Source organism: Coturnix japonica, chromosome 2 (genome assembly GCF_054131305.1).
Source record: "Coturnix japonica strain WE chromosome 2, WE-NBRP24, whole genome shotgun sequence".
In the NCBI taxonomy this organism is placed as follows: domain Eukaryota; kingdom Metazoa; phylum Chordata; class Aves; order Galliformes; family Phasianidae; genus Coturnix; species Coturnix japonica.
In genome coordinates, this window is record NC_140664.1 from 76,396,676 (window position 1) to 76,409,011 (window position 12,336).

A 12,336-nucleotide genomic window follows, 5' to 3' on the forward strand; every position below is an offset into this window, starting at 1 on the left:
AAGCTGTCGACGCCTGTTCAGTTAATTTAGGTTTTCTTTGTCTAATTACTGCGGAGCTTAGGGAAAAGGAGCCGGGCTCAGGGCAGTAAACTGACACTTGGGCTCTGTGTGTGGTATTCAGGCAGAGTTTGATGGAAAAAGCCTGCTTCCACTCAGCTGCAGGTCACTGTCTGGGACCGGCCCCCCCGCCCCTACCCACCAGCGAGCTCTCAGCACGGGGCTGCGCTCAGACGGACGGACACACGGACACCCGCACACACAGCACTACGTCCTTCCCACCCCAGCATCCCCGCCTGCTTTGCCCCCCCCCCCCGTCCTCGGTTTGTTGCTCCTCCGTTAGCCGAGAGCAGACCTGTGCCCCCCCGGCACCTATCCTTGCTGCCCCCTCGGCGACCCGTTCCCTACGGCAAATGCCGTTTGCCATCACGGCACCCCCTGCTGCACCTCTGCACCTCCGGGGAGAGAGGATCCGCGGAGCAGCGCCCCGACCCCCTGTTTTCCCCAGTTTAATCCTAGCCGAGGGGTGGGGGGGGCTTCCCCTTCGCACCGCGTTCCCGGTGGCCCCGCAGCTCGGAGGCGGCGGTCACGGGTCGGGGCAGCGGCAGTGGCAGCCTCAGCTCGTGTCCCCCGACACAGGGCAGCCCTGGGGAGGACGGTAGAGCCTCTCTCCTTCTCGCCACCCTCCCGCCCCCCCCTCCCCTCCATCCCCGCTGTTCTCCCGGCCTGCTGCTGGGGGGTATGAGAGGAAAGTAGAGAAAAAAAAGGAACGAGAGATTGAAGAAAGAGATAGGCGGCCGCGCTGCCTTTGACTGCCGAGGGTCTTGCGACAGAAAAAGCCTCCATATGAAAGACCGAGAGTGCGGAAGAGGCTGGGGGTGGGAGGGTGTGGGGGGGTCCGCGCTTCCTCCCAGCGCCGGACCCGGCAGCCGCCGGTCCCCAGGTGGGGGGCAGCGGAGGAAGCGGAGCGACGCTGAGCTGAGGGCGGGGGCCGGGCCGGGACCGGGCGGGGGCCGCCCCATCGCAGCGCCCGGCTCCGGCGGAAAGCGGACGGGACGGCGGGGAGGGAGAGATGCGCCGGGCTCTGCCGCCGCCACCCCGCCGAGCCGAGGAGGTGCCCGCAGGACAGCGGCCCCCCCGCTCTCCCCCCTCCCCGGTACCCACCCCGCGCCGCCCCCCCCCTTCCCTCCCCGCCTCACCCCAGCCGGCCCCAGTCCCCTCCCTCCGCCAGATGACCACCGAGAGCGGCCGGCAGCGGCTGGAGCCCCCCGTCCCTCTCCGCTCCCGCAGCCCGGCGCCCGGAGCTCTCCAGATGAGCCGGCCGCCCTCCTCCGCCCTGGAGACCTCCACCTCCTCTTCCTCCACCTCCACCTCCTCCTCCTCTTCGGCGGCGGCGGCGACCTCCAAGAGCAAGAAGGCCAGCTCGGGGCTGCGGCGGCCCGAGAAGCCCCCCTACTCCTACATCGCTCTCATCGTCATGGCCATCCAGAGCTCGCCCTCCAAGCGGCTGACCCTCAGCGAGATCTACCAGTTCCTCCAGGCCCGCTTCCCCTTCTTCCGCGGCTCCTACCAGGGCTGGAAGAACTCGGTGCGCCACAACCTCTCGCTCAACGAGTGCTTCATCAAACTGCCCAAGGGGCTGGGCCGCCCGGGTAAGGGACACTACTGGACCATCGACCCGGCGTCCGAGTTTATGTTCGAGGAGGGCTCCTTCCGACGGCGGCCCCGCGGCTTCAGGAGGAAGTGCCAGGCGCTGAAGCCCATGTACCGCATGATGAACGGGCTGGGCTTCGGCGCCTCCATTCTGCCGCAGGGCTTCGATTTCCAGGCGCCCGCCGCCTCGCTCGCCTGCCACTCCAACGGCTACAACCTCGACGTGATGCCCAACGCCGTGGCCGGAGGCTACGAGGGGCTGGGCGGCGGCCACCACGTCCCGCACATGTCACCCAACCCCGGTTCGACCTACATGGCCAGCTGCCCGGTGACTGCCAACGGGGACTATGGCCCCGACAGCAGCAGCAGCCCCGTGCCCTCCTCGCCTGCCATGGCAAGCGCCATCGAGTGCCATTCGCCCTACGCCAGCCCTTCGGCCCACTGGACAGCCTCGGGGGCCTCGCCCTACATCAAGCAGCAAGGCCTGCCCGCAACCAACGCCGCCCCCTCGGCCATCCACCCCAGCGTGCCCTCCTACTCCCTGGAGCAGGGCTACCTGCACCAGAGCCCCCGCGACGACCTCTCAGGTAGGGAGGGGGACGGGGAGGATCCTCACCACGGCTTCGGGGCTCCTTCGACCTCGATGGGACGAGGAGAAAAGAGAGAGGAGTCGGGGCTGCGCTGTTTGGGGCCGGGGAGGGAGGCGGGATGGGGGGGTCAGGCAGTGTGGCTGAGGGCGTCGCTCCATCTTGTCCTGCTGGGGCTGCTCGGTAGAAGCAGAGCTCTGTTTTAACTGCTCTATCCCGGGCCCTTTACCATCCCGGCCCACACTTCCCCCCACGAATACACTGCTTTCCGCACAGTAATCGAAAAATGCGTTAAATATTCTCCGTAAAGCGCTGTGGGGAGGGGGAAGAAAAAAAAAGCCAACACAAACCAAACCCCACAAACCCGTTAATATGGAGAAACGCAACGAGATGAAAGCAGATCCAAAAGATTTCTACTACCGAAGGGAAAAAGGGGTTCTGAGTTCCACATCCCCCCCCCACCCCCCCCTAACCTCCCCCAACCCGAGGCCGCTTTTTGAGGACAATGTCTCCTAAGAAAAAATCCCAGCTCAAAAATGGGTAAAAGATGTTGGGCTCTTACGGGGAAATTTTCCAAATAGCCCTTTTAAACGCGGGTCCCGGAGGTTAAGCAAACAAAGACAGTCTGGGCTGGACCACACCGAAGAGGATTTTAGCCTGACTTAACCCCTAGGAGAGCGGGGTCTTGTTCAATTTTATGGGAATTTCAACAAGTAACAAATACAGGCGACCCCCGGCCCCTCTCCCCTCCCGCCCCCGCTGCCAATCACCTCCCGGCCCCTCCGATCACCCGGCCCCGCCGCTGGAGCCGCTGCGCATTTGGCTCCGATAATAAGAAATGTAAAGCAAGAAACTAAAATGAACGAAATACCCCATCGCTCCGGAGAGGTTCTCTCGGAGAGGCGGCCGCGGGGAGGGTCGTTGCCTGGCTATGCCACTCCGAAGGGCCGCTCCGTGCCCGCGGGGCTGTGCCGATGAGACGGGAAAGCGATTTGGGGCGGTTCGCTCCGTCCCCGCAAGTGGGAAAGGCCGGCGGGGCCTCGGGGCGTCCCCGTCTCTCCGCCGTCTCACTTCTCCTCTTTGGTGCCGCCGCTCTTGTTGTTTGGATTGGTTTTATTTGTTTGTTTGGCTTTGTTTGCCTCGCTTGTTTCACTTCTCGGGGGCCACGCGTGGAGTGGGGCTACGTCGCAGCTGCCCGAAAGCAGCTCCTGGAAACGCAAAGCAGAAGGGAAGGGGAAGCTCACTGGGTGCCCCTCTGCCTCCCAGCATTTCCCGAGGCCGGGGCCGTTGCAGCCCGACCCGCTGCTGTTTAGGGACGGATGTACACACACAGAGCGACGGACGCCTTTTTAGTGCCGCCGACTCAATGTCACCGCTTTCCAGAGCGGCGTTCCTATGGTTGCTTCTTTGTGGAGCAGAGATTTGGGCCCTGGGCTTTGAGATAAAAGGTTCCCCTTCCATAATGAGATTTAAAAGTAAAAATCTCTTTTTTTTTCTTTTTTTCTTCTCGTACATGTGGTCGCACTCCTTCGTGCTCAATCCACGCAGAAGGTTTATCAAAATGAAAAGAGACGGGGAAAAGCAACCCGAGCTCTTTCACCTCTAGCGACGGCCAGCGATCACCCTTCTCCTCCTGTCCCCGTTGCGAGTGATCGTCGTCTTTCCCTTCCTTATAATTAAACACAAAGCAAATTCGGTGACGATGGTTGCCGAGCTCTCAGTGTCCCCCGGCTTTATGACAGCGATCGGGCGGGCTTAAAGCCTTACAGTTGCCTCAGACCCAAGAATAAGAAGGGAAAAAATTAGAACCAGGAGGCTCGGTTCTGCTGAAGGATTCTGAGCCGGGGCCGGGGGGGCGGCACGGATTTTTTTCGCACGCCATTAAATCCCGCTAAATGATTGAATCAGGATTGTAATAAAGTGGCCAGGTTTATGGCGAGCATACCAGCAGGGTTATTAGAAAGCCGAGGAAATCCAGCGAAATAATCACTTTTATAAAGTGAGCTCTGCGGGGTGAAGGAGGGGACAGTGTTGGAGGAGCTCCGTGCCGGGGTCTGAGGCAGAAACGGCGACAGGGGCTGCAATGCTGGGAAGCTGTAGATATCCCTGGATATTTTCCCCTTGTCTTTTTTCTTTTTCTTTTAACATTATTTTTGTCCCATCCCTTCTCTCTCTTTGCATTTATTTTATTTTATTTTATTTTACTTTGTGCTTGTATGTGACCCTTCGGTCAAGTTTGACGTGGCCCCTCCAGCCGAGTTAGACACTCACACTCCTAAGCGATTCCCCTCTGGCTCCATCCCGCAAAGCCGTTCTTCACTCACCGCCGCTTCCCCTCCGGACTGATGGGCCCGGCCCGGCGCGGGGATGTCCCTCGAGGCCCTCGGGGATGCCTCGGGCTGTGGGAAACGAGAGCGAGGCCATAGAGGTCGCTCGTTTCTCGGTGCCGCTGGTGTGCTGGGCTCTGATGTGGTGACAGAGAGTGGGGCATTCCGTGTCAGTAATACACATGCGGGCACGGGTGTGCACGCACACGGAAATAAATGCTCCCTCAGCACACCAACGGATCGAGGTCGCAGTTCAACCTGAGGCCCTTCAGGTCAAAAGGAAAATGCCCCAGTATTTGGAAGTCTCATCCCTGCATTGTGCCCGGAGTCCCACGCCGGTCGCACCCCGTGCTCCGGGCAGGTGCTCGGCCCCACGGGTGTCCATCCCGACCCGCGGGCAGCGGAGAGCCGGGTGGAGTCCCCAGTGCCGCCCCGTGGGGCTTCTCCGGGTGAAGTCCTCTTTCTGAGCCCCTCTCGTTGTTTCCTTCTCTTGCAGTTGGTCTGCCCCGCTACCAGCATCACCCCTCCCCGGTGTGCGACAGGAAAGATTTTGTCCTCAACTTCAACGGCATTTCCTCCTTCCACCCCTCGGCCAGCGGCTCCTACTACCACCACCACCACCACCAGGACATCAAGCCCTGCGTCATGTGAGCGCCCCGCAGAGACACTCGGGGGACAGAGCCGGCCCCACGCGGATCGATGTAATGTGCACTCTGATAGCATTGTTAGTACACGAGTCACTTAGCGAAGCACCCAGGCGAGCGGTGTTCTCGGGCCCCAGCTCCTCGCAGGGCGCTCGCAGCTCTCTCAGAACGAACCCCGCGTGGGGCGTGGGACCCCCGTGAAGGGACCGATAGCGAAAGCCGCAGCGATCCCCTCCGGACAGAGAGCCGCTGTCCCATATAACTCCGTAACCCGGAATGGGAGCGACGCATCCACGCGCCCAGCACCTGCCGGGACGGTCCTCTACTGCGGGAGCGTTTCTCTTTGCCTTCCTCCTCCCGATCCCACCGAGGACACTCGTGACGGACTCCAGCACCGACCGATTGATATTATTAAAGCAGTATTGTTTAGCCCTTTCCCGTAGAGACTCCCTCTCCCCCCCCAGTATTGCAGCAAAACAACGTTTTGTTTTGTTTTATTTTTACAAACGTTCTTTTCTACCACAGTATTTTTTAAAGAAATATTTTAAAGAAATCCCGTGTATACTCACACACTATTGCTTTAAGAGGAGAATATATTTGCACTTATGTATACTTTTTACAGTTTGCCAAAATATTGTGATGTACAAATTGTTTTGTTTGGTTTGGTTTTTTTCCAATAAAATGTATATAAACGACTGCGGGCACTCGTTTCCCTTTGGCCCCTTGAGAGAAACCTCTCCCTTCAAACCATTCTCCGTTGGTGGAGCTGCAACCCCGAGTCATAGAATGATAGAATCGCTCAGGTTGGAAAAGATCTTAAAGATCATCGAGTCCAACCGCAACCTAATTGTACTACCCTAACTAACAACCCTCCGCTATATCATGGCCCTGAGCAACATATCCCGCAGGAGGAGAGAGAGGGGTGACTGGGAGACAGTGGGGGTAGTGAGCTTAAAGCAAGAGGAGTCCAACCCGAGAGCCAGAGCCTTTGCGGGGTGCCCTGCCAGCTGCTTGGAGCTGCTACCGGGTGTCCCCGCGTCCCCGTCGGAACCTCTTTGCGTTCCTTAGGGGCACTGAGAGTACTTCGGGTGTGGGGAGGTGGGGTGGCAAGACGGGTCCTTAGTAAAAAAGTGGCTGAGAGGCTGGGAGAATTGAGGAAGGAGTGGAAACGGAACTGGGTAGGAAGAAAAAATAAAGGCAGGAAAAAAGAAGAGAGAAAGGAAAAACAAACAAAAAACTCCAAAAAGGGCTCCCGAAGCACCCCAAAGCCAAACAACTCCCGTCCCCTACCACCGCAGGGGAGCTGGACTAGATGACCTTTAAAGGTCCCTCCCGACTCCAACGATTCCATGATTGCACGGTTCCATTCCGCCGTGCCCTGCCAGGCCCGAAGCTCGGGGGGCCGCTCGCCCTCTCCATCCCCGTTCCTGTGCGATACCCCCGGCTCTGTCCCTCCCGGAGCTCAGCGCTCCGCCGGCCCCGGCTCCACCGGGACAGAGGCGGCCCCGCGCCCCGCGGCACCCCGGTACGGAGCCCCGTGGGTTCCAAGGAGAGAGAGCTTGAGCAAGATGCTCCGTATATACGGATATACTCTTTCAGCATAGATACACACACATGTAACATTTTGTATATGTAATGATACGCATGTAATGATACGTGTGTAATGATATACGCTCACATACATCTATAATCCCTCATCTTTTAAAATACATATTTACGCTCAACCATGCTCTTTTCTTCCTCGAGCTTCTCAGGGCCTGTGATAAATTATAAAGTCAGCTTCAGAGTTTGCTCCGACCACAGTGCTGTGTTTACATTCTTTCCGAGGCAAGCCTGCATGGTCGTAATTTATATCCTAAACACTCGAACGTAACTTGTTTATACGGGAATGACAGGACCTCAACGGGGAAAAAACTGCCTCTGCGAACGGCGGCCGAGCGCGGGGTGTCACTGCCCTCCAGCGGCACCTCGACGGCATCGGCCCCCGCGCATCCATCCAACCAGGACACCATCGTCATTCTTATTATTATAATTATATATTATTTCATTATTATGATTATTATTTTCCGCTTCCGAATGCAGGTACATCCCAGGGAACGCGGCTGATGCTCTCACTGCCTGTTCTCCTGATGAAGAAAGATCTGCTCGGGCATCCTCCTGCTCTCTGCTCTCCGCACCAGGATTGAGCACTCTGCACTCAGCAGGCTGAGTGAGGTTCCCTTTCCGCAGTTCCCAAACAAAGGGCGTCTCAAAACACTGCTGTGTCTCCTTCTGGGTGACAGCCATAAAATGAACCCAACTTTTCTGGAATTTAAGGGGGACCAACAAATGACAGGGGGAAAAAAAACACACAAACCAAAACAAAACAAAATCCAAAGGCCAGATATTTAAGTTAATTTGAACTGATTTTGTTTTGATATTTGATTTTATTACAGCGCTTGCTAGCCTAGAAACCCGGGTTTTGTTTAGTCTAAAGAGCTCCCATGGTTGCAGAGCCACAGGGGCCAAGGCCAAGAGCTGTGCCACGGACAGGACGAGGTATTTGAGTTTGAGCCATACCCTTATGAATCCTTTTTCTTTGCATTTTGCTGTGTTTGTTAACAATCACCGAACATGCAGAAGTACTTCATATCTTGGAAAAGAGGAAGTTTCAGTTGGAAATCCAGAGCCCTGAGCCTTCTCATGGTGGTACCACAGATGCTGTACTCATCCCTGAGATTCCTGGAGGTACTAAGATCTCTGATGAGATCACAAGTCCAGCAACCCAGTTGTGTAGATTTAGTGTGAGCACTGCGAGGGAGCCCAGGAGGGCTCTACATCTGAGTGTGTGTCTGCTCATCACAGTGTGAGGAAACCAGTAGGTGCAATGCTATAGTGAGTGACAGCTGGTTAAATGCACACAAAGTCCATCTCTTCACATCTTTCTTAGTCATCCTTCTGACTTTTGACCACAGTCAATCCTAATCCTCTTCATCGCTTGTTATCTTCTCATTCTCTGCCTGCTGACATGTCCCCGACTGCTTTGTCCTGTGTGTGTGCACTGCAATACACCTCAGCGCAAGCTTTTCTTTCTTCAGCCCCAGGAGCACCAACTCCAGTGACAGTCTGACAGCATCGTCATCACAGACATACAGCCTATAGTTCAAAGCTGCATTGTTTTTTTTTCCAGTGAACTCAGTGGGTTTGATGGTTGAGCAACGCATCACCTCAAACCTTGCCTGGCTCCTGACCTCAGACCATCCCTTCTTGCAGAAAGCTAAATCACAACCAGTTACTCATCATGACTGAGGGAGCAGATCACGTTTGGTGAGGCACTTCAGCAAATGGATGGAGCACAGACTAACCCAAACATTTCCATTATTAGAACACACCAGCCAGGGTTCCACAGAACAGGAATGAAACCATGCCGGAGAGCCTCAAACAGATTGCATGTGATCTCCTATCATCTTATAGATGTGTTTTCTCCATTCTCTGGTTTCATCGTGGTCTCGCTGCCCCAGTGGAGGGATTTTGCTGGTGAGGGTGTTTATGTTATGCAGAGCAAACCACTCAGCCACTCCAAAGCTGGGAGCGTTTGCACAATCAATTTAACATTGACAAAATTAGCCAAACGCAGAGATATCATATGGGGGATGTTGAGTTTCTAGCTGACATTTGACCAAAGTGTTTTTTAAAGCAGTCAGTTTATTAATCCCATTAAATCCCTTTGCCTATTATTCTATTAAGACCATCACGAGATTAATATCTCACTGCGCTTTGTCCCAGCTGGCAGAGGACTGCGAGCCAACGCAATATATGCAGCTCAGGGTGAGAGCTTTAGCTGACTTTGGAGGCAGAGAAAAAAAAACCTTTTTATTTTTAACTCAATATGTGTGATTTAACAGAACTAGAAAGATTTGCTGCTAACATGTGCACAAGGCAACATTTAAATGAGGCTGTCTGACAAAACGCTGGGTACGTCAGTTGGCCCATGAGAAAGCCAAGACTGCTTTCAATTATAATTTTAATATACCTGAACATTTGAGCGGCCCCATTAAATTCAGTGGGACTGAGCAGCTGCTTAGGGTTAGAAGTGCTCTGCTGAACAACGATGATGGGGCCTGAATCAAACACTGCCGGTCCCTCCTGCACGCCGAGGCTGAGTGCTGCACAAGAGCTATACCTGGTTCATATATAGAACGAAAATTAATTCAAAACACACTCTGGCTCTGAATAGAGATGTATTTTACAAAACCTGCTGGCATTAATTTTCCTGAAATACTGCCCTAGCTAATAAGAACACCCGGGCTTTATTTATATATTGAGCCATTTGATAGATACAAATGAAGAAAGAGGTAAATAGAAGCCAACGTACTTTTGAATAAAAGCCCAGAGGTTCTCTCAGGGTTCAATGATCTTTGTGTCTAGATTATAAAGAATTCAGAGCAGCTCCGGCTGACTTGCCAACTACTGAATAGAGCTCCAAAACATCTGTAATATTAAACAACCCCAAGCCTCCTTTTTATGCTTGTTTTCATCCAGCGGTGATTTATAGAAAGCCATTGGCTTCTCCATTGGTCATTTCCAAAGAGAAGCATGCCGGGAGGTGGAGGAGGTTCTGAAAGTTGTTGGGACACCACTACCAAGCTGCAGCTGGAATTAGAGGTATTTTGACAGTGGATTTAGATTTATTTAGGAGATTAGGGAGAAATGTTAACTGCATTACATGGGTTATTTTAACCGTTGCAAAATGAATGTGCAGCACTGTGCAAGGAACCATTGGGCTCTGCAGTAATTTGGTGTTTTCAGGGTAAATGTAAAAGTGAGCTGCTTTGGAGGAGCAGACAAAGGACAGATTTCTTGGAGTAGATCTCTGTTGCTAACATCTCCTTGCAGCAGAGCTGGGGCGCACTAATTCTTACTGTCCAAATGTAGGTAGCATTAGTTTAAATTAGAAGTTTTATAACTGATTTAGCTGAGCTACTGAAATCCTTTATGTACACAATCTTATCTCATTCTCAGCAATCTCTTTTGGATCGGTTTATACCCGTCCCGATTAACACACACCAAACACATTTTACTTTATGAGAATTCTCTCCGTTATTATTTTTGCAATCAGCTCGAATGAGTTTAACGTTACTCTCTGAGCATGAGTCTCAGGCATGGCAGCTCTCTGATATGATGAAAGGTGTGATTTAGCTTAAGCCGCATAGCTGGTGTTTATGGGCACTCCATCACTGTAATCCCTTGTTTATACACGTACAGCTGCAAACTATGCCAATACAACCAAATTTAAAGTGGAATCAACTCCCCAAGGCTTAGTGAAACTGAACAGTGTACTATCTGTGACTGGGCAATCCTTGCATGAAAGGGCTGCAGCTTGTCCCTTTGAGGAAGATGAATGTTAGAAACTGGATCTAAAGCATGATCCTATTGGGAGCTCCTGGATAGTTTTATATGTGGAATCAAGGCTTTGAACTCAGCCCCTGGACCTCTACTTCATTTTTATTTTATTTTTTTTTTAATTATTCTTTTTATTTTTCTTCTTAAACTGGAGATTTCCTCCTCAGAGATTTGCTGGCCATTGGTGGCTTGCAGAGCCTTTGCTGATGGCTCAGTCAGTTCATAGGTCACAGGACAGTGCTTCTCATCATTTGTACTGGAGTGGATAAGAAACAGTAGGAGGGGGAAGATGTTATGAGGAAGGTAGTCAGCAGTATGATTCACCTTTCTAAATGAGGGATAAAATGCTTTTGTCATTAGAACTGCTGAAGAATAGGAATGTTTTCAGCCTTAGCCATGTCTTCTCTGGGACATAGTGCTGGTAAGGCTGGATGAATGTCTGGCCATTAGCAGCACTTTTCACTGGGGAGGAGAAGGGGCAGCAGAAGAGCACTGGACAAAGTGCTCTTTGATCTCAAGAGACTTAACAACAGAGCTGTAGCAGAAAGGATCTGCAGTGTGAATGATGTTAGGCCAGAGTAATAACTTATGTAGATACACAAGAACATGTAACTTGTGCCAATGTCCCAAGAAGCTCCACTGCATATCTATGAAAGTCCATGCTATGTTCCTTAAAATAGGCATCATGTTCCACACTTCATACCTGCTTCACACCTGAGAAGTCCCCCCTTCTGCAGTACACCCCTTTTCCCTTCTGAGGTGGAACATAGTTGTGTGGCAATGACTCTTGGATACCTGTCTTGATATGGGAACTGGGGTACTTGAACATTTTTCTACACTGATTTTGCTTAGAGTGAGGCAGTGAGAAGAACTGAACCAAAGGAAAGGCAATAGCTCCAGATAAGTGACCTCCAGTAAACAAACAGAGGCTTGCCCAGGACAGCAGAAGAGCAGGGGGTCAGGGAATCTGGCTCCACTTCCCACTGAAAGTGTCCAAAGTAGACTGATGAAGCAGAACCAGGTCCTGGAACTCAGTCAAGTTACTCAGCAGGCTCTGAGGCTTTGTCAGAAGAGCAGTAGGGGTTGTCTGAGGAAACTTTCCTGAGAAACAGGTATGCCTGAAGCAGCTCAGCCATACTTGAGATCCTGGCTGTAGACAGTATAGACATATGTAGAGAGACGGTAGTTTTTCAAGTTATCTTTGCTTTCTAAAAGCATTATTTCTTCTGTGGAAATCAAGCAACAGCCTGGATTCCAGAAGGCTTTGTCCCAGGATATCTCCAGTCACAGGCTTCTCAATAGGTAACAAATACCTAGCCACATCTTCAAGCACTTGCTGGTGAAGCTCAATCTTCCATCCAGCAGAAGAAAGGCCACAGCCCTCTCATGGTTGGCAAGAGCCCAAGGAGGACAAAAGTGCACATAAGATGAGGCAGTGATGCAGTCGTGGTTCAGGTAACAGTGGTGAATGTCCAGGAAGGCAATGACAGCAGTAATAGCCTCATCTAGACAACAAAACTCAAGCACGCCTTAGCCTCACACCTCTGATAACTTCAACCTTCTTTTGCTGATTCCCTCCCATCTTTCCATGTCTGCTGATAGCTCCAAAAGATTTCTCTCTCTGGCAAGTGAATTTTCTTCCAGCTACAGGATATAAGCTCCTGTACTGCTTCAGACAATGGCCTTTGTTGCAAAACCATGAGGGCAAGGAGCAGCCATGAATGATCCATATATCACTGTTTCTGT

General features: G+C 52.6%; 1 protein-coding gene across 1 annotated transcript; it reads left to right on the forward strand.

Moving 5' to 3' along the window:
- Positions 1-1,008: 1,008 nt before the first annotated feature.
- On the forward strand, positions 1,009-5,903 carry FOXF2 (forkhead box F2). The gene is made up of 2 exons (XM_015854502.3): positions 1,009-2,237; positions 5,061-5,903. Exons 1-2 carry the CDS (start codon positions 1,070-1,072, stop codon positions 5,213-5,215), a joined length of 1,323 nt encoding a protein of 440 aa, XP_015709988.3. The 5' UTR covers positions 1,009-1,069; the 3' UTR covers positions 5,216-5,903.
- The last annotated feature ends 6,433 nt before the right edge of the window (positions 5,904-12,336 follow it).

Excerpts from the sequence above, each read along its gene's own strand:
- FOXF2 (XM_015854502.3), top strand. The coding sequence starts at position 1,070 with ATGCGCCGGGCTCTGCCGCCGCCACCCCGCCGAGCCGAGGAGGTGCCC. Across the intron at positions 2,238-5,060 it reads CCCCCGCGACGACCTCTCAG|TTGGTCTGCCCCGCTACCAG; the intron begins GTAGGGAGGGGG and ends CTTCTCTTGCAG.